General features: G+C 38.5%; 1 protein-coding gene across 4 annotated transcripts in view; it reads left to right on the forward strand.

The window, feature by feature from the left end:
- Positions 1 to 22,246, forward strand: part of PARP8 (poly(ADP-ribose) polymerase family member 8) — a 119,001-nt gene extending 96,755 nt beyond the window's left edge. For all 4 annotated transcript variants that reach the window (XM_017811361.1, XM_017811363.1, XM_017811360.1 and 1 more), the window contains 12 exons: positions 2,187 to 2,279; positions 7,449 to 7,574; positions 9,306 to 9,371; positions 10,668 to 10,735; positions 11,088 to 11,136; positions 11,911 to 12,023; positions 12,190 to 12,262; positions 15,788 to 15,857; positions 17,782 to 17,858; positions 18,795 to 18,864; positions 20,067 to 20,151; positions 20,790 to 22,246. In XM_017811361.1, coding sequence (XP_017666850.1) covers positions 2,187 to 2,279; positions 7,449 to 7,574; positions 9,306 to 9,371; positions 10,668 to 10,735; positions 11,088 to 11,136; positions 11,911 to 12,023; positions 12,190 to 12,262; positions 15,788 to 15,857; positions 17,782 to 17,858; positions 18,795 to 18,864; positions 20,067 to 20,151; positions 20,790 to 20,892 — 993 coding nt within the window. In that variant the 3' untranslated portion in view covers positions 20,893 to 22,246. The remainder of the gene's footprint in view (positions 1 to 2,186; positions 2,280 to 7,448; positions 7,575 to 9,305; positions 9,372 to 10,667; positions 10,736 to 11,087; positions 11,137 to 11,910; positions 12,024 to 12,189; positions 12,263 to 15,787; positions 15,858 to 17,781; positions 17,859 to 18,794; positions 18,865 to 20,066; positions 20,152 to 20,789) is intronic.
- The last annotated feature ends 2,460 nt before the right edge of the window (positions 22,247 to 24,706 follow it).

The following is a 24,706-nucleotide window of genomic DNA, read 5'->3' on the forward strand; positions in this document are numbered from 1 at the left end:
TTCCCCAACTAAGCAAATGATTTAACCATTTTCTAAATGTGGAAAACCTGAGAATAATGACAGAAGTAAATACCTCTTGTTTAGTGTGCCATGGCACAGTGAATTAGATCATGTTAGGCTTTGTCTGCTGCCTAATGCAATGTAACATGGCAGATAAAGTAAATCAAATGGGTAACTATTAGATTTGAGGGATGATGGCTCTTGTAAAGCAACTGATGTGAAACTGTGACAATGCAGAAGATTTCAGATGTTTATTGAGATAAAGTCTTGAATCTTTGAAACTCAGCAAACATATATTTTCAGAGCAAGTGACTACAAGTACAGCAGTATCCCTGTTACTGACCAAGCTGTTGTCTGAAACAGAAAACAGCTAAATTTTTGTGTACTTGATTAATTTTTTCATTTCTGCAAGTGCTTTCTAGAGGCATTGGCTTGAACTTCAGAGGGTGCCACTACAAATGCTTTAGTGATTGTTAAGTGAGAAAAGTTTACTATTGCCTACCAAAGATAATTGTAAGTTTCAGTGGGTTTGGATTTAAGAATATGTGTTCAAAGAAATAGTATCCAAGAAATATTTTTAATTGTTTTCAACATTGTCATAAAACATTGTGTTCACTGGGTTATTTTAAGGAATGTTTTAATTTGTGCTTCCTTCTTCTATTTCTTTCAACTTTTTTCTCATTTTGGATGCTGATAATAATTCAGTATGTGATTCATTACTTGAGCCTTTAAAAAGTTGATCTGCTAGTTATATTTCAGTAAATAAGATGGAGTTGCTGTAAGGGTTGTAGAAACTAGGAAGCCCACGAAGTCGTGCATATTCTCTCTACCTAAAGCTGTGTTCTTTTTTGTTTGTGCTTTGTTTGCTTTATGAAGGCAGAATGTTCAATTCTCACTCCATATGCAGTTTAGATAAAGTTTTTTTATTTGTGATGATGTTGTGAATTATTTTTTAACAGGCAAAAACTGGTTCAACAGCAAGGGGGTTTTATTATTTTTTTAATACCTACAAAAGAGTGGAAACATCTTTATTTATTAAAATATCATGTGGCCTTCCCAAATTCAATGTTTTTGCTGTAAAAATATAATGCATTTTCTTACATTTTGAAGCTGGCTCCCTGCCAAGTCTCCAAACTTTACCACAAGAAGCCCTCCCACCTCAGGGAGAAGAGGAAAAAAAAACCAACCAAGAAAAACCGAAACAAGAGAGAGACAGCTAAAGCAATATATATAAATATATTTACACTTATATTACAGTTATATACAATTGAAATATATATACAATTTTACAAGGAAAAAGGGAAAGGGAAGGGGGAAGGGAAAAAAAGGAACAAAACCAAAATAATATATATATATATATATATCTCCCAATCTTGCCCAAGATCTAGCAACTAAAAGAATTAGCAAAAGAATATCTCACTATTCTCCTTGGGATAATGGAGAGTCACGCTGGAACGACCACCGGCAACCTCCATCTCCCAAGGTCGACAAGGCCTCACCAGGCCTCGCTCCCCAACACTCCAGACTCAACAGCAGGGAACCTGCACCTCCAAGCCGCCGGAAGGAAAGAGACCAAAGGCCTTTCCTCCTTTCTTCTTATAGTCTGGCTTACGTAAAAATCATAGGGAATACTGGGTAAATCTGGGCACTTCCTTGGTTACAAACTGGTCACCAGGGTACCACATTACAGTTTACCAATAATTTGTTAAATTGTCAAAAATTAAGAATAGTTTTTCCAATAAATTTTTCTTCCAGATCAAATTTTTATGTGTGTTCTCAACAGCAGAGTAACAAGCCGTGAAAAATAAACCTGCTCTGCTTAGTTTCTGGATTTGTTCTCCATTAATTTTAATTAGCTAGGAAGTTTTCAGATAGGGTAGTGTTAGGAACATTTGGGTACTATGCCTGTAATTTTGATTTTGTAATCATGTTTGGATTTCTTTTAAGTTTAGCCTCTGTGAGTACTTATGAGTTTTACAGTTCTTCACTCTTGCTGTTGAGGTCATTAAAATGCTTCTCTAATGTGTCTTCCTCAATAATGGATATGTACTAATTATTTAAAATTAATGTTGCAGTTAAAATATGAAGGAAAGAATTAGCATTAAATGTGTTCAGGGTTTGTTGTAGGTATGACAAAGAACTCAAAAGTAGAACAAAAATAAAATTAACTTTCTTTCTCTGTGTAGCCCACTGTTTGTGAACGGGAGCTCTGTGTATTTGCTTTCCAAACATTAGGAGTGATGAACGAAGCTGCTGATGAAATTGCAACTGGAGCTCAGGTAGAACTATCTAATGCTTAATACATGTCTGATCTTCTGTAGTATACTGAGTCTTCTCAGTCTCTTCTAGTATGTATTTTACTTTTATTCCCCTTATGAGTGCTATTTGGTAAGTATACTATTTATTTGTCCACTGTTATAGCTGGAAATACACTGGTTTATGCGTGGTGTATTCAGATAGTGCTAATGAGGTGTTTCCATTGTTGTGCTTCCATGTAATTAGACTAACTGTGTTTTTATGTTCTGTTTTATTCAATTAGGTCACCTAGGTTGTAAATAAAGGCAACCATTGTCATTTGGAGATAATTCACATTTATTTTCACCTAATGAGCCATTGTTACTCTCATGCAATTAATAAGTTATTTCCTGCTCGTGGCCTTGGGATGCAGCTGTCCACTGAGAATGTGCTTTCTTCTGATCATTAAACAGCAGTGGGAAAGTCCATACTGATGTTGCTACATAGGATTCTTTTTTTTCTTCTCAAAGATCAGGAATTTAACATAAGCTTGCTTCCTGACTTCAGGAAGTTATTGATATAGTTATAACGGTATCATTTTCTTAAAGTATTGAAAATGTGTTTCCGAATCACCATTTAACACTTACAATAAATTAACTAGCAGTTAAAAGATCTTATGTTTAAAATCCTCTTAAGATCTTAAGCTAAAAATTTACACATCTTAAGGAAAAAGGCACTCCTCTCTGATTTTCCAGTCACTGTACTTTTACATAGTAAGCAGCCTGGGTTTTTTTGAAGAATAAATGTTCAGTTTATTTAACTATAACTAGTACTAGTGGGTCTAGCCACTGAAAAGAAACTATTCAGCTAGGTGCCTGAATACTACCTCTGGGCATATCCTCAAAGGAAGAAACTTACAATAGTGTACACAGAATATGACTCTGGAATCTGAACACCAGCTCTTCATCTGATGACTGTGGACTATTGCATGGCTATATTTGCGACATCTGGGTGCCAGATAATTGTCTTAACTATTTAAACTTGTAAGAAATAGAGAGAGATCTGCTGATGAAGCCCCACGTCTTCCTCAGCCTGAAGTCCTGTGAAAACCTCAACTATGTGCTTCTGGGAGCTAGAGTTTTGTTTTTTTTTAATTCAGGCAAATACGTGGTATATTATATGTACATTTGGAATCAGAGAATCACAGAACAGTTTGAGTTGGAAGGGACCTATGAAGGTCATGTAATCCAACCCCTGCCATGAACCTGGACATCTTCAGCTAGATCAGGTTGCTCAGAGCCGCATCTGACCTGACCTTGAATGGTTCTAGGGATGGGCCATCTACCATCTTTCTGGGCAACCTGTGCCGGTGTTTCAGCACCTTCATTGTAAAAAACTTCTTTATATCTAGTCTAAATCTCCCTCCCTTTGCTTAAAACCTTTACACCTGGTCCTATCACTACACTGCTAAAAAGATTTTCCCCATCTTTCTTATCAGCCCCCTCTAAGTACTGAAAGGCTGCAGTAAGGTCTCCCAAGAGCCTTATCTTCTCTAGGCTCTTCTTCCCAGATCTCTCAGCCTTCCTTCATCATTCCAGCCCTCTGATCATTTTTGTGGCCCTCTTCTGGACTTGCTTCAACAGGTCTGTGTCTTTCTTATGCGGGGGCCCTAGAGCTGAGTGCAGTACTCAGGTCAGGTCTCATGATGGCAGAAGGGCAGAATCACCTCCCTCAACCCACTGGTCATTCTGGGCTTTCTGGGCTGTGAGTGCGCATTGCTGAGTCATGTCCAGTCTCTCATCCACCAGCACACCCACGTCCTTCTTGTCAGGGCTGCTCTCAATCCCTTCCTCCCCCAGCCTGCATTGGTTTCAGGGGTTACCATGACCCAGATGTAGCACCTTATACTTTGCTTTGTTGAATCTCACAAGATTCCCACAGGCCCACTTCTCCAGCTTGTCCAAGTCCCTCTGGATGGCATCCTGTCCTTCAGGTATGTCAGCTGCACCACTCAGCTTGTGTAATCTGCAAATTTGTTGAGGGTGCACTCAATCTCATTGTCTATATCATTGATGAAGATATGAAATAACACTGGTCCCAGTACAGGCCCCTGAGGGACGCCAGTTATCACCAGGATCCATCAGGACACTGGGATATTGATCCCTACCATCTGGATGCGACCATCCAACCAATTCCTTATCCACAAAAGAGTCCATCCATCAAATTAATTTCTCTCCAATTTAGAGAGAAGGATATTGTGGGGAACCTTGTCAAAGGCTTTACAGAAGTCCAGATAAATGACATCTGTAGCCCTTCCCTTGACCACTGATGTAGTCATTCCATCATGGAAGGCAACTGGTTTTGTCAGGCAGGACTTGTCCTTGGTGAAGCCGTGCTGGCTGTCTCAAATCACCTCCCTGTCCTCCATGTGCCTTAGCATCTTCTAGGGGGATTTGTTCCATGATCTTCCCTCGCACAGAGATGAGGCTGCTAGATTGGTAGTTTGAAGGATTCTCCTTTCTGCCCTTTTTAAAAATTGATGCAATGTTGCCCTTTTTCCAGTTTTTTGGTACTTCACCTGACTATCATGCCTTTTGCAGTATCACGGAGAGTGGCTTGGCAAGTCCACCAGCCAGTTGCCTCAGGACTCTGGGATGCATATCATCAGGTCCCATGGACTTCTGTATGTTCAGATTACTCAGGGGTTCTCAAATCTAATATTCTCTGATGGGGGAAACACTTTGCTTCCCCACTCCCTGACTTGAGCTTCATCCACTCAATAATGTGGGAAGGGGAGAGTAACACTGAAGACAGGCAAAAAGCTGTCAAGTTCCTCAGCCTTCTCATCCGCTGTTACCAGTTTGCCTGTCATGTTCAGAGGTGAGTACACTTCTCTGATGTTGCTCTTCTGGCTCCCATGCCTACAGAAGCCCTCATTATTATTATTTGCATCCCATGTCAAGTTCAGCTCCAGTTTCACCTTGACCTCCCTCACCCTATCCTGACTCAAGCAGGCAGTGTCCCTATATTCGTCCCAGAATATCTGTGCCTGCATTCACTGCCTGTGCTTTTGCTTCTTGCCTTGTAGTCTGACCGTCAGGTCTGGACATCTGTGCTGGCCTTTTGTCTTCCTTTCCTGATCTCTTAAACATGGGGATTGAGAGAACTCTTGTGGTCTAGGGAACGCATCCTTAAAGATCTACAAGCTCTGTTCTGCTGCCTCATCCCTGAGAGCAGTTTCCCAGGGGGTCCTATTGACTAACTCCTTGAACAGCTGGAAGCTTGCTTTCCTAAAATAGGAAAAACTTTTTAAAATAGAGCTGACAGGAGAGGTGGCCGTGGTTAGCTCTCACTCAGTGTGTTGTGGAGGTGTCACTGTTGCAGGCATATGCGGAGCTTGCTCTAGATCTCTGGAGTACCACTACATTTACAGAGCTTTGCTGCAGAGTGATTACAGCCTTAAGAATGCTTTAAAAAGTTAGATAAGGCTTTTTGTCTATTGTCCCATCGGAACTCGGTGGCTAAATTCTGTTAAGTTTCACTTTAGTGATAGCATTGAAGCCAGCTCACTACATTGGATCTGGTTGACCGTCCCATTCCTGTTTGCAGAAAGAATTGATCACTTCTACGTTTTGATTCATCTGAGTCCTTAGTTTAGGACAGTGTGATTCACAGCATAGATTATTGGCACAGGGGTTGTTTCTCCAAAAAGACTCCCCTAGTGAGCCTAGGCTAGTAAGAGGCTTCTGAGAAGCCGAGTGTATGAATTCGTGCTCAATTTCACAGTAATACATTTACATAGTGTCAGGTCTGTTGCCTGACCTGGCTGCATATGCAGACTCCTGGTCTCCTTTGCAAATGCTAATGCATATGCCCTATTTTGAAACATTCATCACATTTACAGGTATTATAAAATTGAAAGTAACCAGAGCAGCACTGAGGAGGGGATCATTATTTCAATAACTTCATTTTTAAATATATGTGAGATATTTAGTGACTGGAACTAACAATATTTAAACTGATGGAGAAAATTGTCCATTCGTGCTGAAGGAGCAGAGAAGGAGAATGGCAACTGTATGACTCACCATAGCACAGTCCCTTTTCCCTTTCATCAGTATTCTTATTCATTGTGCTTCTCTGAAGGATCATAATTTTTTCCCACCAAATGATCAGATACAATGGCAGATATATAAAAACTTCTAGAACAGCTTGAGTTGTGAGATGAGATGTGATGTGCGTAGAGTTGTAGGAGGAACCAGGATGCCTACTAAGTACAACTCGTCTCAGCTTTTTCTTTCTTTCCTGGAAAAGTCTGTTTTCATACACAAATGTTTTCAGAAGGCACAGAAAAAATGGGGAAATGAGCTGATTTGCAGCTACTTTTTAATGTAGCAACTGTGGATCTCATTATGAGCTGAATTTATGTTTTACAGGTGCCAGAAAGCTGCATTCTCTCATATTTGTTATTACTGTATTCTTTTTAACCTCTGAATTATATATTTTGAAACAATTACATGGGAATCTGTTGCTAAGTTGTATATGTACGTATGTGTACACGTGTCACTACATTAGACGATGTCTGTGTACACATTTACATGCATGATCCTGCAGGATAATCTTGCAGATCATGGATATTCAAAGCTGTGTTGTAATTTTGTACAACAGGATGGAAGGAAGAAGATCCCCCAGTGTGAACTTTGCAAATGACTGTTAAATCATTGCACTGTTCTGGCCTTACCAGAAGCAATGTTTACAAGTGTTTCTATGAACACAGTCTTCAGGAGAACAGCAGGAAGTCGTACAAATTTCACAGACCATTCTTTGTTCTTGAGCAACATTTTCACTGGCATGTACTATACAGAGATACACAGATCGAGCACAACTTCATTTCCTTAGAGAATGAATTTAATACAGGAATTAGTGTATGTGCACAAGAAAAAGCAGAAATGAAAGCAATGTGTTTGACATTCTAATACGTTTAGGACCAGGTCGTGATCCTACTTATGCACCTGGAATAATATGCCAGGGCTGACCCCAAACCCTGTTGAGGTTAATGGAAAAATCTGAGTCCTAAACTGTGTCCTGTGGATAACGTGGTTTGGGCAATATAGGTAACAATGAAATATGGTATAACCATAATGTGTAAAAAAAGCAAGCTGGAAAATACGATATAAAAGTACATATGTTGAATAAATGTCCTTCTTTATCCTTAGGTGGTTGATCTCCTGGTATCCATGTGTCGGTCTGCATTAGAGTCACCTAGGAAAGTTGTCATTTTTGAGCCATATCCTTCTGTAGTTGATCCTAATGACCCTCAGATGCTAGCCTTTAACCCCAGGGTAAGTAGTTATCTGTAATTACGTCATTGCTTGATTTTAGTCCTGCATGAGATTTCAAAGCAAAGACTTCTTATGGAGTCTCCTTGTTTTCAAAACTTTGTAGCTTTTTTTTAATTGTCTCTGACGAGGTATTTGACTATAAACTTGTCCAGGTTCCAGCCAGGACAGGGTTAATTTTTACAGTAGCCATGTGGGGCCATGGCTAGGACTCAGAAGTTATCCTATACCCTGTCTCATCATTGCCAGGGGCAGGGGGAAGAGAGTCTCTTCCAGGAAGGAGTCCCTTCCTGGTCATTGTAGCTTGGCAGAGGGAGCAATCAGCTACTGCTGTTTCTGTGTGAATTGTTCACCTCTTTCTTGTAGCTTCTGTCTTCAGTATTGTTGCTGTTACTGTCTGTTTTCTTATCTCCTTGCTGTTTTTAGCGTATTGCTCTCATCTCAACCCAGGGTCTTTACCTTTTGTGCCTTCGATTCTCCTCTCTAGCCCCTGGCAGTGGGAAGGGGGAGAGGGAGGAGTGAGGGGCAGAGTGAGCAAGAGGTGCTTGATTTCAGTGTGAGCATTAAATTGCAGAATACCATTCCTAAACCACATGAAAACTGTAAGTTGTGTTCCAAGTTATGTTAAAGACAAGAAACTCTTTCAGGGGGCGAATTCTAGGTGCAAAATTGTTTATTCTAAGTGGCTTTCTCTCAATGTACACGTTGGACACAAAGAGAAAGATGGCCTTTGAGAGGTGAAGGCCATGTAAAATGAGGGATTTATCAGATGTTGACATAATAGTCAGGTTTTGTACAAGGTAAATTTTGAAATAAAGAATTGTACTTGCACTACCTGCTGCTTGCACTCCAAATGCTGCCTTTCACTCCGTGTCCCTTAAGCCATTTCCCCAAAGGCATAAATAAGAATTTAGCATGTCCTGCATTGGAATGCATTTCACTTTTTCTGAACAAAGGCCAGTTCTTTTTCAGGGTGTGTTCTGTAATATGTGGGAATAAAGACTTGTCAGGAGATGCTTGGAAGGGGGCTGAGGAGGAGACAGCTGTATGGTGGCTGGGCAAAACAGGTGTTTGAAGTAGATGAGGATTTATGAGAGAGGGTCACACTGAGAGAGGAGTGGACAGAATCCCTGGGCTGCCAGTGCCTCCATCTCCTCCCAGCTTATTGTCAGCTTGGCGAGGTGAAAGACCATGGGCAGAAATTGGCAAGACTCGATGGCAAACAGTGAAGCTCCTGAAGGTGATGTGTCATGTGGAGTGGATGAAGCATGAACTGTTAAGCTCACTCAGAACAGATGGAGCCTTCTGGTAGTGGTTCCCAAGCAGTAGGTAGGTGAGGATCAGGGTGAGGCAGAGGGACAGCTGAAGGCCCTATGATGTTTTTTAGAGTTGTTAGCAAAGTAAACACATGTGTTCATCCACATTTTATTTAAAATCGATCTGGAGTCACTGCATTATTTATCTTAAGAACATGTTATCCAACTGTCAGAACCTGTGTTTAGTTACAAATGTTTGTTTAAAAAGTGAGCTGTTTTTCTGAGTGTTGGAGATTCCAGTGAAATTCAAAGAAAAACCATCATAACAATATTTTTCCAGGTTAGAAGTGTTTGAAAGGATTGGTTTGCTCAATGTTCATCCTAGCTTTGGTTTTATACACACTCAAAGAATTCAGGTTTTTATAGAGCCAAAGACTAAAATTCTTTGAATTTATTTGCATATTTTATGCTACATCAGAAGAAGAATTATGACCGAGTCATGAAAGCATTGGACAGTATCACTTCCATTAGAGAAATGACACAGGTGAGTTTAAAAATATTTATCTTACTTAATCATTATTTCTAGAACTTGAAAAATGTTTATATTGGCTGCCTCTGGTGGGTCAAAAAGTCAATAGTATCATCTCTTTCATATAGAGCTGTAATAATATTAAAATGTGTGTTCAAAATAACTAACTTAGAGTATCTATAATGGCAGTCAAGTAAAAGTGGTGGAGTAGAACTCGAATCTTTTGAAGTTTAAATTAGAGATAATAACAGGAAAATGGAACATTGTAATGAGATAATCACCAACTGCTGCATTTCTGGAAATATTAAAGCCAGAGTTCTTTACTGCCAAAGCAAAAGAAATTGATTTTGTGACAGTGTTCTGAATGATACCTTTATTTCTATTACAGCAAAACACTTGATCAGCTAAGTATAGTTGGATACTTGGAAGGTTGGGTCTCTTGGGATTACTGCCATTTATTTCAATAGCATATCTGATAGTTGTATTTCTGTTTATTGTTACGCTCCTTTGCCAAACAACCCAGATGATTATAGCTGGTTGTTGAAATCTCTTCTGTATATCTTGCTTTTCCAACTGCTATATAAATGTATCCTCACAGCAGTTTTTAGATCTTGCTCTAAATGTATTCTCAAAATACTTTGGGATTCTGGATAAAAAAATATAGAGAGAGAATAAAATAAATAGAAAATTAAAATTAGTATATTTTTGTTAATTTTTATAACATCTTGCAAAAAATTTAAAAATCAGGTATTTGTATTACTCCATATGTCTTTTAAAAATAAAAAATAATCACCATTTTGTGCTTTTTTTAATGTTAAAATAATTCTTGGACTGATGTTTTAAAAGGATGCTTTGGACTGTAATTGAAATCAAGAAAGGTTTTCAAAGGAATTATATGACATGGTCTTTTACCAGTTTATAATGTAAAAGAGTTAAAAAACCCAAAGTGGATTATTTTTGGGGTATTTTGAGAGACTTAATTTTGTGAAATTCCAGTCCAATTTCTTAATACAAGAGCTGAACAAAAATAGATGTCTTCTGCTGTTCTCCCTGAGATCACCAATGTTTGCTATAATGTAGTCATTTTGATGCTAATTAAATGCTTATTATTTTACTCCAGGGAAAATAATTGCTATATTAATTCTTGTTGTTGTCAAAACACATTTATAACTCTAGTATGCTGTATATGAGTAAAATTGTGATTTAAACCTAATAATAAGTCCCATGTATTCATTTTAATTGATTAAATCATGGGCACTGTAACGTCCAAAATTCATCCTAGAAATAAAGAACTTTTTTACTCTTTTCTAGGCACCTTACTTGGAAATAAAGAAGCAGATGGATAAACAAGACCCGCTTGCACATCCTCTTCTACAATGGTATAAAGTTGATTCACATGAGATAAAAAGTATTGCAGTATCAACTGTAATGAATAATTTATACTGCTGTAATGAATAAATTACACTGCTCAATTGCACTCGAGCAGTGTGATTTGGTATAAGGCCCCCCCAAGAATTAACATCAGTATTTGCAACTGCAGTTGTTCTGGACTGTTTCTGGATCTCATCTGGGTCCTCTGATCTCACTTTCTAGTTGAGGTTTGGTCTACTTCCATCTGATAGGTTTAAAGGCCTGCAGCTGGGTGCATTATGGTGGCCATTCATAACACATTTTTAAGAAAAAAAGGTTTGTTTTGGTTACCATGTCTAATTGAACTGTTTCTTATTTTAGGGTTATTTCTAGTAACAGATCACATATTGTGAAGCTACCAGTGAATAGGGTAAGTGTCTGTGGGTTCTCTATTATTTTCTTATTTGTCATGGCTTTTATTGGCATTTTAGGTGAGAGTCTCTTAGCGAAACATAGGTGTGTGCTTCGAACTGGTTAACTCCATTAACAGACAAGGCAGTGAAAGAGGCAGTTTCAGGTCATGATTTTTGGAATATCTGAAGTAGGTCAAGGGAATAATGCTCATAAAAAGCCTATTTGAGGTAAGTAGCTCAAATACAAGTGCCTACCTTGTAGTCATCTGACATTAAGTGAGAAGAACATCACTATTTGTTTTGTTGCCATATAGAATATTAGATACAGAATTGTACAGAAAGCAGTGCACAGAAACACGATATACCAGAAAATTCATATATAAGTACACCTTTAAAAAAGTATGGCGCTTGAATTTTAGAGGGATGTGTGCCTCTGATCCTCTGATTAAGGGCATAGTAATCTGCAGCCTTCTAAACAACCTTAATTCAAAGCCTGCTCTGATCAAAATACCGTAATGAAATTGTTCAGTTTAATTACTAGAGCCATATATTACTGAAATGTATTTCAAAAATTTCCCCATGTTTCATAAACTGAAAGATATTTTTACTGTTTGATTTCAGCTGAAACTGAATTATTTCTGATAAGGAGACCAATTTCATCTTAGTTCATGTAGTTATTTAGATGCAGTTATGTATTGTGTGAAACAGCATGATATCTTAATGTCTATTATCAGGGAAATACAGTACTTTCATTGTTAACTTTTCTTCATATGTGCACTCCTATTTTACAGCAACTAAAGTTTATGCACACTCCCCACCAGTTCCTACTTCTCAGCAGTCCACCAGCCAAAGAATCCAATTTCCGAGCTGCTAAAAATCTCTATGGAAGTACCTTTGCATTTCAGTGAGTACACATATTCATATTAATCAAAAGTTATCAAAATGCCATGCTATTTTTTTGTTCTGGTATTTGAGATTTGCAGCTGTGAATCTACTGTTTTAAAGGATTTCTGATTTCATTTTGCATTTTACCCTTTGAGCTTTAATGCTTTCTTTTTCATTTTATTCAGTGGTTCACACATTGAAAATTGGCATTCCATCCTGAGGAACGGCTTAGTTGTTGCTTCCAATACGAGGCTGCAGGTAAATAGTAGACAAAATAGATTTTAATTGACCTGTGCTTGATTATGTACTAGCTTTGGCAGCTTTTCAAGGGGTTTAGTTATAGTAGTCATATAGGTGGAAAAAGAGATGATTTCAAATACCCTCTTGTTTCCTGGAAAAAGTACTTTTCTGATAAAATTGAGATAAAATAATGTGTCTGCTAAAATGTCTAGAAAATCCCTCTGCTGGAATCAGTGTTTCAGTCTTACATTGCAGAGCAGCACCTCCCGGAGGCTTCACTCGGTACTGCTTAAAACCAGTGACAAAATGTAGAGCTGCCTAAACTATCTCCATGTTATAGGATCCAGGAGCATGCTAGATTTACAGGAACTGTGTTGACAGCACCTTCTCTGCTCTTCTGATTTCTTTGGGAGTGGAAGCATGGAGGTCAGAAGGGATCAGTTGCAAACCAGTTCTCAGACTGAATTGTCAGGAGACCACTATTACAGAGCAAAGAAGGCACTACAAGAGGGACTGGGGAGCTCTAATGGAGAGTATTTTAGCATTGTGGTTTTGAAAACTCTTCTCCAGTGCTGAGTCCATGTACCTTGGAGGAGGATCCCAGGGTGCTGACTAAGGATTGGGATATAGAAGACACTGAAAAAAAGGAAATCGCTGTTTGTCATAGTGGTTTGGTTGTTTTTATTAGTATCTTTGGAAGATAATTCCCCAAGAAAGCAGGATTTACACACTAAAATTCACCAAAGTAAACCCCTTTGTTTATACCTTTGTTGTTATTATTGCTCAGGGTTGAGATACTGGGAATAGTAAAGCCCTGTTTTATGTAAGTCATCATTTTTATCTCTCTCACACACCTAAGACACATCCTGAGATGAGTTCATCCTGTCTACTGTGGTACCAACCAGTCAGGAAAACTATCTACTCACCAAGGATTCTGTACAACACTGTAAGATCTGGAGGAGTGAAAACACATGTGCGTACTCCTAAGAGAGCTCTGCCACATTGTGGAGACTGTGTGAATATCATTTGGTCAGAGGAAAGAAATAAGGGTGAGCATGACTGAAGCCCCATGGTCATCTAGGTAGGACATCTACCTAGGTAGGAGATACTGGGTTCTCAAAAATGAGAAACTGCTTGGTGTGTTTTCATTAAAGGCATTTCCGTATAAAGCAGTTAGATCCTGGTGAAGTGAAACCCATATTTTCCCCTCTCCAGACAAGAAAATGACTGCAGGGCTAATAAAAAAGTCCTCGCTTTTGTTGCTTAGCCAAAGCTTCATGGCATGGAACAGTGATGCTGATGCAGAATAGTTTTCCCTTTCCTCTGTTCTTTTCAGACATCTGATAGCTTTATGGCTAAAGCACAGTCCTGCACTGATGGGAGATATGCATGCCTGAATTGGCCCAGGCAAAAGCTAGATTGAACCCATTCCACCAGTACTTATGCTGAACTAGTGACTAAATTTCTCTATAGCATATGGCTAGTATCATCACTGTCTCTTAATTTCTTACCTTAAAGAAAACAGAAGCAGCTGTTGCTGCTGTTGATTCACAGAGGCTGGCCTAGGCTGTGCTTCCTGACAAGGTTTTGATGTGACACATGCCAAGGTGTATTTGGCAATGCACAGAAGCACCCTCTGTAGGCATCCTCCATAGTAATGTTAGATTTAAAAACAGGAAACACATTTTTAACACAATATAGAAATCTGATGTATAATTATGGTTGTGCATCTGGCCATACTATACTATATATAGTATTACAATTTTATACTCAGGACATGTTTTTTTAAATATTTCTTTGAACACCATTAATTACCTGGCAATAAATTAGTACAGTCGGGCAGATGTTTATCTACACTAGGACAGGGACAGAGACAAGGCAGAGGTGTTTAATGCTTTTCTTGCCTCTGTCTTCAACACGGATAATGAACAAAGATCCCTTGAACTGGAGGACCATGACTGTGAGAACGATCAATTCCCAGTTGATCCTGAAATTGTGTGGGATTTGCTGCTTCAGCTGGGTCCCTACAAACTATGGGACCTGACAGGATTCATTCCAGAATCCTCAAATTGCTGCTGATGTCATCATAAAACCTCTCTAGGTGGTTTTTGAGCGGTCTTGGGAATCCAGAGAGGTCCCAGCTGACTGGAAGCTGGTGAACATTGTCCTGATTTTCAAGAAAGGCAAGAAGGAGGACCCTGGAAACTACAGGCTTGTCAGTCTCACTTCAGTGCCTGGTAAAGTTATGGAGAAGATTATTCTGGGAGGTATTGAAAAACACCTGGAGGACAATGCAGTCACTGGTCACAGACAGCACAGCTCCACGAGAGGACAGTCTTGCTTATCAAACCTGAATTGCTTTTATGACAAGGTAGCCCACACAGTTGATCAAGGGAAGCCAGCTGATGTAATCTGTTTGCATTTCAGTAAAAGCTTTCGATACTGTCTCTCCCAGGATCCTTCTGGACAAAATGTCCAGTACACAGCTGGATGAACACATCATGTGGTGGGTGAGCAATGGGCTCACAGGGAGCACAGAGAGTTCTGGTGAATGGGGTGACATCAGATTGGCAACCTGTCACCAGTGGGGTTCCACAGGGCTCCATCTTAGGCCCTGTGCTCTTCAACATCTTCATAAATGACTTGGACACAGGACTCGAAGGGACACTAAGCAAGTTTGCAGATGATACAAAACTGGGAGGAGCTGTTGAGTCCCTCAAAGGCAGGGAGGCCCTGCAGAGAGACCTTGACAAATTAAAGCACTGGGCAATCACCAGTCGTATGAAGTTGAACAAGGGAAAGTGCCGGATTCTGCACCTAGGACAGGGCAACCCTGGATATTTGTACCGACTGGGCAATGAGATGCTGGAAAGCAGTGCCAGGAAAGGGACTTGTGGGTCCGGGTGCCCTGGCAGCCAGGAGGGCCAACCGTGTCCTGAGGGCCATCAGGCACAGCATCGCCAGCATGTCAGAGGGAGTGATTGTCCTACTCTGCTCTGCACTGGTGCCGCCTCACCTTGAATATTGTGGCAGTTTTGGTCACTGCAATATAGGAAAGATATTAAGCTACTAGAGAGTGTCCAAAGGAGCAAAACAAAGATGGTGAAGGGCCTTGAGAGGAAGCCATATGAAGAGCAGTTGAGGTCACTTGGTTTGTTCAACCTGGAGAAGAGGAGACTGAGGGGAGACCTCATTGCAGTCTACAACTTCCTCCTGAAGTTATATTAAGGGAGGTTTAGGTTGGATATTAGAAAAAGGTTCTTCACCCAGAAGGTGGTTGGGTGCTGCAACAGGCTTCTAGGAAACTGGGCACAGCACCAAGCCTGACAGAGTTCAAGAAACATTTGGATGACACTCCCGGGCACATGGTGTGACTGTTGGGAATGGTCCTGTGCAGGGCCAGAAGTTGGACTCGATGATCCTTGTGGGTCCCTTCTAAATCAGCATATTCTGTGATTATGTGATTCTGTGACCTGTTCCTATAATTATTGTTTTGTCCAGGTAACCAAATTAATGCCACATAACCACTCTGCTCTTTTTCAGCTCCATGGTGCAATGTTTGGAAGTGGAATCTACCTTAGTCCATTGTCAAGCATATCATTTGGTTACTCAGGTGATATTTATAAATCATCTAAAGTTGGAGAAATATAGGGGGGTATCTTATTCTACTGCTTTTCTTACCAGCTTCACTGTTTACAATACTGTATTCAATTTTATCTTTGTTGAGAAAATCTAAATTCACTTATTAAAAACTGTCCTTGTTTTCCAGGGGGCTGAGTATCATGAAACTGTGTTTGAAGTAAATATTAGCTAATACCGAATGCTTTGTGTAGTGGAGCAGGTCTTGATTATGTTGTGGAAATCCAGCTTTGTGATTTTTGTCAGTATCTGCCTAAGTCCATCTAACTTTACCTATGGATTCATGGTCTTTTATGACCTGATCTGACAAAACAAATATTCATCAATAAACATGTTCAACCTTGTATATTTAAGAGTATTCCCAAGTATCACCATGTCAGGATTACATAGAAAGTGCCAGACAGTATGTTTATTTTAGCCTCAGAAGGGGAGAAAACATAATTTGTCTCACTAGTGAATCCAAAAGGGAGTTGTGCAGAGTTTTCTATATAAAAATTAAATTATAAATAGAAACAAGATACATGGAATGTGTCTATAAGAAATTAAAGAGTTTTTAAAATATGCTGAATTTTATTTTGGGTATGTGGTATTTACCATTTCCTCACATATGAAAGTGAAGGTATAGAGCTGAGTGTGTGTTTGTGTGCATCTAGGTAATTTTGACTGGTTTAGTTATGCTTTCTGGCACTCAGTATTTTGAGGTAATGTCACAATTCATTTTAAGAGCTCAACATGTTTAAACCACTATTTGTGGAACTTCAACATCAATTATTTTTAACTACACTTTTAGCTTTTCAGAGATTACACGTGTATGGGGGCTCACTAAAAGTGCTGGTTACAGCATCATTATCTAATAAAATGCCTTTCTTTTTGCACAATTCTGTTTTGTCAACTTCAACATGTTATTGCTCCTCTCTCTGCCTATCTTGATTCCTTCCATCCTGTGTCCTCCAGAAAGGAGGCCTGTGTTCCCATCAAGTGTGTAGTTCTTGATGCTAATAAAAACTATGGAAGAGTCCTACATGTCCTGTTCCTTCAAAGAATTAGACTTCTCTCATAATTCAATCTGTGTTTGTAAACTGCCAAGAAATGGAAGTCTTCAAGACCAGGCTGGATAGAGCTCTGAGCAACCAGGTCTAGTGGAAGATGTCCCTTCCCATGGCAGGAGGGCCAGAAATATATGATCTTTAAGGTCCCTTCCAACACAAACCATTCCATGATTCTATGATTCTGTGAAATGTGGGATACTGGAAAGGCAAGGACATCCATAGTAGCATATAACACAGGAATTTTAGATAAACCAATATGAATGAGATCTAAAGCACAAAGATTTTTGAGATGGATATTGGATCCAATGTTGACAAATGACTGACAAATGATCTAATATTTTTGAATGTAGATAAGGGAATCAAACCAAGGTAGATTTCAAGATTTAAGTGACCTACTCATAAAAATTAATGAGACTGTTCATGTAAGTCTATGTAGAGTGCTAAAGATTAATATCTAAAGTTCTTCTCTTGTGATTTTGCTGTCCCATCCACAGTAAATCAGACTTAACTTCATCCCAAAGGTCAGTTAGACTCAGGACATGATGACCTGTAAAGCAACCATGTAAGAACATTCCTGATCTGAATTCAGTGACATTTAAATTCATGTTTATCTCCTTTTGCACCTACTTAATGCTAACTGGACTTTGCTAAGGTCTTTGCAATACATGCAGAGGTACTGGTAATTTGTAGGATTACATTGTGATTTTCTATGACAAAGTTAAGTAGCTTATTGGGTGCCATACAAAGGACTGTGATTCCCACTGTGGTTCTTGTTTCTTTCTTGCACTTAACTTTTCTTATTACAGTGTTTATATGCCAGGGTATCTTACATGATTTTAATATTCCTAGGGATGAACAAGAAGCAGCAGAAGGTGTTAGCTAAAGATGAACCAGCTTCAGGCAGTAAGGGCAGTAATACATCACAGGTATGATACATCAACCATCTCTGGAAAATTTGTGGGTTTTTGAGAACTTAGCAGCTGAGAAGGAGGTAATATTTCCTTTGTGCAAACTAACAGTTTTATTTCATTGAATTGAAATCAACAACTTCAGAGACTGCAAACATCAAACACAGCCCAACTGTGTAGTAAAAATTTACAGAGTATATTGCAGGTCTTGTGCCCTTCAAGAATTTAGGAAGAAAATGAAAATGAAATACAAATTTCATTATGATCCTTAGCAAGTCCTTACTTTCTGAGTTTTAGACTTCCAGAAGAATGATGCAAAAGAACTTGAGAGTGCTTCTTGCTTGAAAATTAGTAGAATTTAATTTATAGCATGTCATTTTTTTCTTTTTCATGTTTTTTACATATGAAACCATTACAATTCTGCTTTATCTAAGCAAACTCACAGCATCTGTGTGTAAGGCTAAATTTTGAGAAAGTAATCTTATGTCTGTCTCCCTGGTTAACACATAGAAACTACAGAATATTCTGGCTTTGAAGAGAGATTGGTATGTCACAGCAGAAGCCCTCAGAAGTAGGAAGGCCAGTAAAATATCAGGGTGGTGGCCAAAGAATCGATGATCAAATTCACCTTTTTTTTTCTTTTTTTCTGCTACCAATTTTTTTATCAATAGCATTCTGATGTTTCTGATAGCATTATTCATTCTGTAAGAATTAGAAACTTTTGAACGTTATTTTTCTGGATAAAGGAGTTCAAATCCCTCCTACAAAAATCCAAATGAATAATAGAATCATTTTTATAAATTCTATTACATTTAGAAATAAAACAGAAAAATTTTAGGAAGACTGCCTCTGTTCATTTATAAACCACTGGAAACAACAGTCATCTACTTTGTTACTTTTTCACTCAGTTTGTTTTGCTGCACTAACTATTGTTTTCTTGCTTTTATATCTCAGTCACAGAAGAAAGGACAGCAGTCACAATTTTTGCAAAGCCGTAACCTAAAATGCATAGCCTTATGTGAAGGTAAGCTGAAGGCCCTGGTGAAACTTTTAGTCATGGTCACAGGATGCACAGGTTACTGGATGCAAATCAATGAGACCTTTAGTTCCATTATTGGTTGTTCAGGTAAGAGACTACTTATAGGCCTATGAGTACTTGCTCAACAGCAGACCTTTATATTTCAGTTCAGAATGTTTCCCCTCTTTAAACAAAACCTGTAGCACATACTGAATTTTCATGGAATAATTATATGCATTTGGAGTTGTTAAATTTCATGCCATTAATGATTGCCCAATGCTCCAATCTGTCTAGATCCTTCTAAAAGGCCTCTTGTCTCTCCAGAGAACACCACCTCCAAGTATGGCATCAGCAAACTCAGTAATGGTGCATTCACCTCCTGCATCCAGGTAGTTTATAAATCCATTGTACAGAACTGGCCCTGGAATGGAGCCCTGAGGACCACCACTGGTGTGTCTAGTCACCAGCCAGTCTTCCCTACAACCCTTTGGGCTCAGTCCCTCAGTCAGTTCTTCACCCAGTGCACCATGAACCTGCTCATCCCACAGTTGGACTACTTGTCCAGAAGGATGCTGTTTAAATGAGTTTTGAAATCTTTTCAAATACAGATTGATGGTATAGCTTCTAGTTAGCAATAAGAACCTTTCTTGCCTGTGTTGTCCTCATTCTGCTGGTAAACAACCTATCATCAAATACCATTGCTGTTTTCTAAACATTGAGCAAGTTTTGGCAAGCTTTTTCAACTCCTTGAGTCATAATTGCTATGGTTAATTGTTTTAAATGTTTGGTAGTATTGCAAATCCAAAATTTACCATATAGCAGTTTCAGGCATTGTCTTAAACGTCTTGGTTTTGAATCAGCCGTCATTATACACAAATATCTGTTCCAAAGGCTGATTAGTTGTCTTAATAGCCCTAGAACTATTTAAAATTATAAGTATATTTTTTAATCTTTCATTCCATTTAAGAACTTGCTCCCATACATCAAGCATCTGTGTTTTCTAAAAGATATATTTTGGACACGAGAATCAAATTCATCTTTCTGTTTGTACTAGCAGCCATCTCAAAATCTGCGCCACACCCCAGACATGCAGTGGAAAACTACACGTTCCCAGAAGCCTATTTAAAGTGTATAAAACCCCAAACCTTTTAAAGCAATATTTTTCGGGCATATTTTCATCACTATGAAATTTATTCTTTCCCTGATAGTGATAACCTCACCCGATCTGCACAAACATGGAGAGATATGGGTAGTTCCCAATACGGATCATGTGTGTACAAGATTTTTCTTTGTGTGAGTAAAAGCTTCATTTAACATTCAGCTTCATACTATACCTTTTTCCCATGTTACCTCCAATGGTTGTAGTTAAAGTAGATAAAAGACATTTCTTCCTAATTCTGTTCAGTGTCACTTTATTTTTTATCTTCCACTGTACTTACGTGTGTTGGGAAATGCATGGATAAGCTAGTAACAAAGGTTTAGTAGATGTTTTGTTACAAAATAAATGAACAGAGAGTCACTAATTTTTCCCATTCGATGGCATTACTTCATGTTACAGTAAGCCTATCCGTTGATGTAAAGCATAACTTTTATTTGGCTGTGTGTATTTAAGCTGAAGAATTCATTAGCTTCCTGTCTGTGATGTGAGCATTTCCCCTTTCACCTAAGAGTTGTCCCCTTTGGATCCTACTGGCTTATTCAGCCTCAGGGTTCTAATGACAATGGTAGCCTTATCACCCTCTACTCTCCATAGTTTAGGAACTTAATATAGTGACCATATAATCCTGAAGTGCAGCAGAGTTTTTAATAGAAACATGTTAACATATGGAGTAAGAACTCTTGATTAGTGAAAGAAGGAGAGTTTGGGATGTTTTCCGGTAGATTAATAAAACACTAATTTGCTTTTATTTTCTGTACTTTTTTTTTTTTAGTTATGAAGATGGTCAAGTGGGTGATACAAGTATAAACACACAGGAACCAAGCATTCATAAAGAGATTCTTCGAGTCATTGGCAATCAAACTGCTACTGGTTAAAAGGACCACTCTTATTTAATTGATGTGAAGCCTTCCTCAGTGTCAAAGCTGGATTTTGAACTGAAGAAGATGCAAAAAACCGAATTTATTATTATTATTCTAAACAAATTAACCATTTGAATACTTACTGTTTTCTTACTTAGTATTTCTTATCTCATCAAAATACCTGAGATGGTATCAATTAGCAACTGTAGGGGTGCAAAATCTACTATTATTATACTAAAACAATGAATAATTAAACAGGCATTTGGGTCACAATAAACAGACTTCAAAAAGGACTTTTGTGCTGATATTTTTATATTAAACTTCAATTGGAGGTTTTAGTACTGTATACTGGTATTTTAAATTTAGAATGACTGAATTATAAGTGAGAGAGAAGATTTTATAGCGGAGCACCTGTATTATGCAGGATACTTTGCAATAAGTAAAATATTCTCATGTTAAAACACAATAAAAGGTTGTCTGGAACATGTAAAATGAAAGGGATTGGTTACCTGCAGCTATCTTTGATTCTTTTTGTTTTACATAAATGCAGCTAGCATTTAGACTCAAAGGGGAAAGCAACAATACATTTTTTATTTACTGAACGAAACAAAGCAAAAAGTAATGAATGTGTTAGTGTATGTTCAGCTTTCTTTGTCTTCTCTGGAAACACTGTCTAATCCATTACACAGGTCAGTTGCATTTTTTAATTATACAAGCCTACAAACACCTGGAAATCCTGAAGCTGTTAACTTCCTTTTTACAAATTTGTTTTTTATATACTAGATTTTACAGTTTCATTAGATCAACAAGGTTTTTTAATGTTTGCATCTTAACTTCAGTGAAACTGCTTTGTGGTTAACTTTATTCACATATTTTAAAGTATGTGCTGAATTAAGGCTTTTACATGGTTGAGTTGATTGTTGGTACATCAGAAAATATAAACAAATGCAAAATTTTACTCATTTTGTCTTGGTGAAATATTTTTGTTAATTTATTCCTTGGGGATAACAAATCCATTCAAATCTCTCTGTCTTTTAAACTAACAACTGTTTTTTTCAAAGTGAGCATGATGGCAACACAGATAGAGAAGGGCCTGATCTCCAAGGCATAAAGCATACCCTGTGCCCTGATGAGTGCCCTTGGCAGCCCTTGTAGTAGCTGTCCTGAAGAACCAGTCACACCTTCGAATATGGAGAGCAGTTCAACTTACCCATCTGTGCAACAACTACAAGCCACTTCAGAAAGCAAAAATAGACTGAATGCTCTATTATGTTATTTTCATAATAAAGATACTAAAGTGCCAAATAACAGCACAACAGAGCTCAAGTGTGTTTGTTTTTTTTAAACAGAACTGCATGAGATATGTTGAAATGGGTGATTCCTTCTTTCTAGGTCAAGCTACACTGCTGTATTACTTGCTGCAGTTGAAGTGTCCTACGAGTAAAATAGTGATATTTGACCTAGGAGCGTATACTTGATGTATTTTAGCATTCTAGACTTATTCGTTGGGGAGTTCAGTTTTTCAGGGTTCATGTCCAGACTTGTAAACCCAATTGTGTTTGCATATGCCTATTTTGCTATTATTTCTGTTGACTTCCCCCCAACATTTGGTGGACCCCTAACTTGAGAATCACTGCTCTAATTGTTATCTTTTGTGTTAGGATACAGGTTAATTTCTTGAAACAAAGAGGTTTCCTGAAATTTATTTATCTCTGTAAAGACTGCCTTAGGTTGTGTTACTGCACAAAATCATCATAATTCAGAAGTGGAGGTGAAACCCTGGCATGTTCATCTCTCTGTAATTGGCCCGCCATATGTGTCTGAATCACAATGTTTTGCATAACAAAAAGAAACTGGGAAGCAAGTCCACAAAGGTGTCCTATGATTATTTGTGGGGCTGATAGTTCACCACCCTGGGATGCCTGGCCAAAAAACTAGGAGAAAAGAAAAATGACTGAGTGAACTGCAGAAGCCAAGCAAGCAGTCATCTTCTCTGTCCCGTCAAGCTGCAGCAGGGTCATAAGTGAAACCCCTAAAAGAAGAAACCTTAAAAGTAGCTAGTGAGTCAACTAGCAGTGAGGCAGCCTCAGTTTGCATTGTGGGATCACAATACTGGTCATGCTTGGTGCCATCGTAAGTACAACCTCTGGAAAGAGTTGGGAAAAATACATCGCTGCCAAACTTTAGGACTGCTCAGAACTTGTGTTTTAAATTATGAGCCACAGTAAGGGACAGTGTGGAGGAAAGCAGGGCTCCAAGGTGTATGGAAGCCTTGCTGTTTTACGGTGCCTGCTTCAGGGAGTACTGTGGCGACTGACTTACCCATGGAGGAGAAGGATGATGGCCAAGAGTAAAAGACAGAATGTGATAAGCACAGATGTTACAAACCAGAGGAAGAGGGCAAAACCTTTCAGGGACACAAGTAGTTCTGAAGGGATGAGGTGTGATCAACAGCTCAGGTCCCATGCAGTGCATGGCAGGAAAAAGGGATTGGGAGAACAAAGCAACATCATGGGGGTATGCAGCCCATGGCAGTATGAGGCAGCACCATGCCCAGGGAAGCTTGGCTACCTGGAAAGGTGTCGCGCTATAGTGTGACAAGGACACAAGCCCAGTGTCACACATAAACAGCATTGAATTAAAAAAAAATTCTCTTGCTACACAGAAACTCAGTCCCTTTTTTCTTTAGCCAATATATTAATGAGAAACTTCTAAGGTATTGTCTTATCTGCAGGTGGATATGAATCTTCTGATTATTTAACAAAGGATTAGTTCTTATTAATTTTAAAAGGTGAGGGGAAGGACTGAGTTTCATGTGGGGTCTGTTACTAAAAATTGTCCTTATTTAAATGTCTTATAAAACTTATATAAACTTACATAAATTTCAAAGCTAAAACAAAAATTTTTGTCACCAAGAACTGGAATTGTAAAGCCTGAGGATGAGATTTGCTTTGAAGGATTTGTCCCTCCAAGGATGAAAGTTACATATTGCCAAACGTTTCCAAATAACTTACATTAACATGGATTCCAGGGTATGAAAAACAAAAACTGAGGGTCATCTGAGCAAAACTGTGTGTTATCCTCAAAGCCCTTGCATTTCCCTTCCTCTGTTACCATGCACACATATTGGTGATCATTATAACTGCTACTTTGAAGATGTAGGCTTTCCACAAATAGCTTTTAATCAAAGAAAGTAGAGCCCCAGGCTCTGCCATCTCTGTTGGTAGAAATTTCCATGAAGCCATAGCTATCTAGCTGTCACCATATCCAGCATGGAGCAACCAAGGGAATTCTTGGTAAGAACTTTCTAACTTCTTACTATATCCCACAACAAAATACAAACCCTCATGTGGGAAAGATTTGACAGAAGAATTCTGTTAGTACCTTAATGTTTCTCCCTAATTATGAATTGCCATATATTGCTAAATATTATAAACATTGAGAAAGAAACCCAAAAAGATGCTTTTAAATATTTCTTGAGAGTTAGGCAAGCATTTAGCATTCAAGGGCTAAATTAAGCAATTTGACTTACCTTTTCCTATGATATGAATCAGCATAGCCCTGTTTTCTTCAGCGTTGCTACAATGTTTTGATAACCCAATTCTTTGGCTTCTTATTACTTACTATGAAGTGGCCAGGTTGTGTGATATTTTGGTTAATATTCTACAGGAACTGGTCAGTGACACTGGAAGTTTTTAGGCTTATATTTTCCCTCTCTAGCCCTTGAAAAACTGTTAATGATGCTGTATGATTTTAAGATTATAGCTGTTGGTACTAAAAATGTATCTGATGAATCTAAGATTGTGCTTTTGTTAATACAAATATAAAA

Source organism: Lepidothrix coronata, unplaced genomic scaffold (genome assembly GCF_001604755.1).
Source record: "Lepidothrix coronata isolate B3197 unplaced genomic scaffold, Lepidothrix_coronata-1.0 Scaffold31, whole genome shotgun sequence".
In the NCBI taxonomy this organism is placed as follows: domain Eukaryota; kingdom Metazoa; phylum Chordata; class Aves; order Passeriformes; family Pipridae; genus Lepidothrix; species Lepidothrix coronata.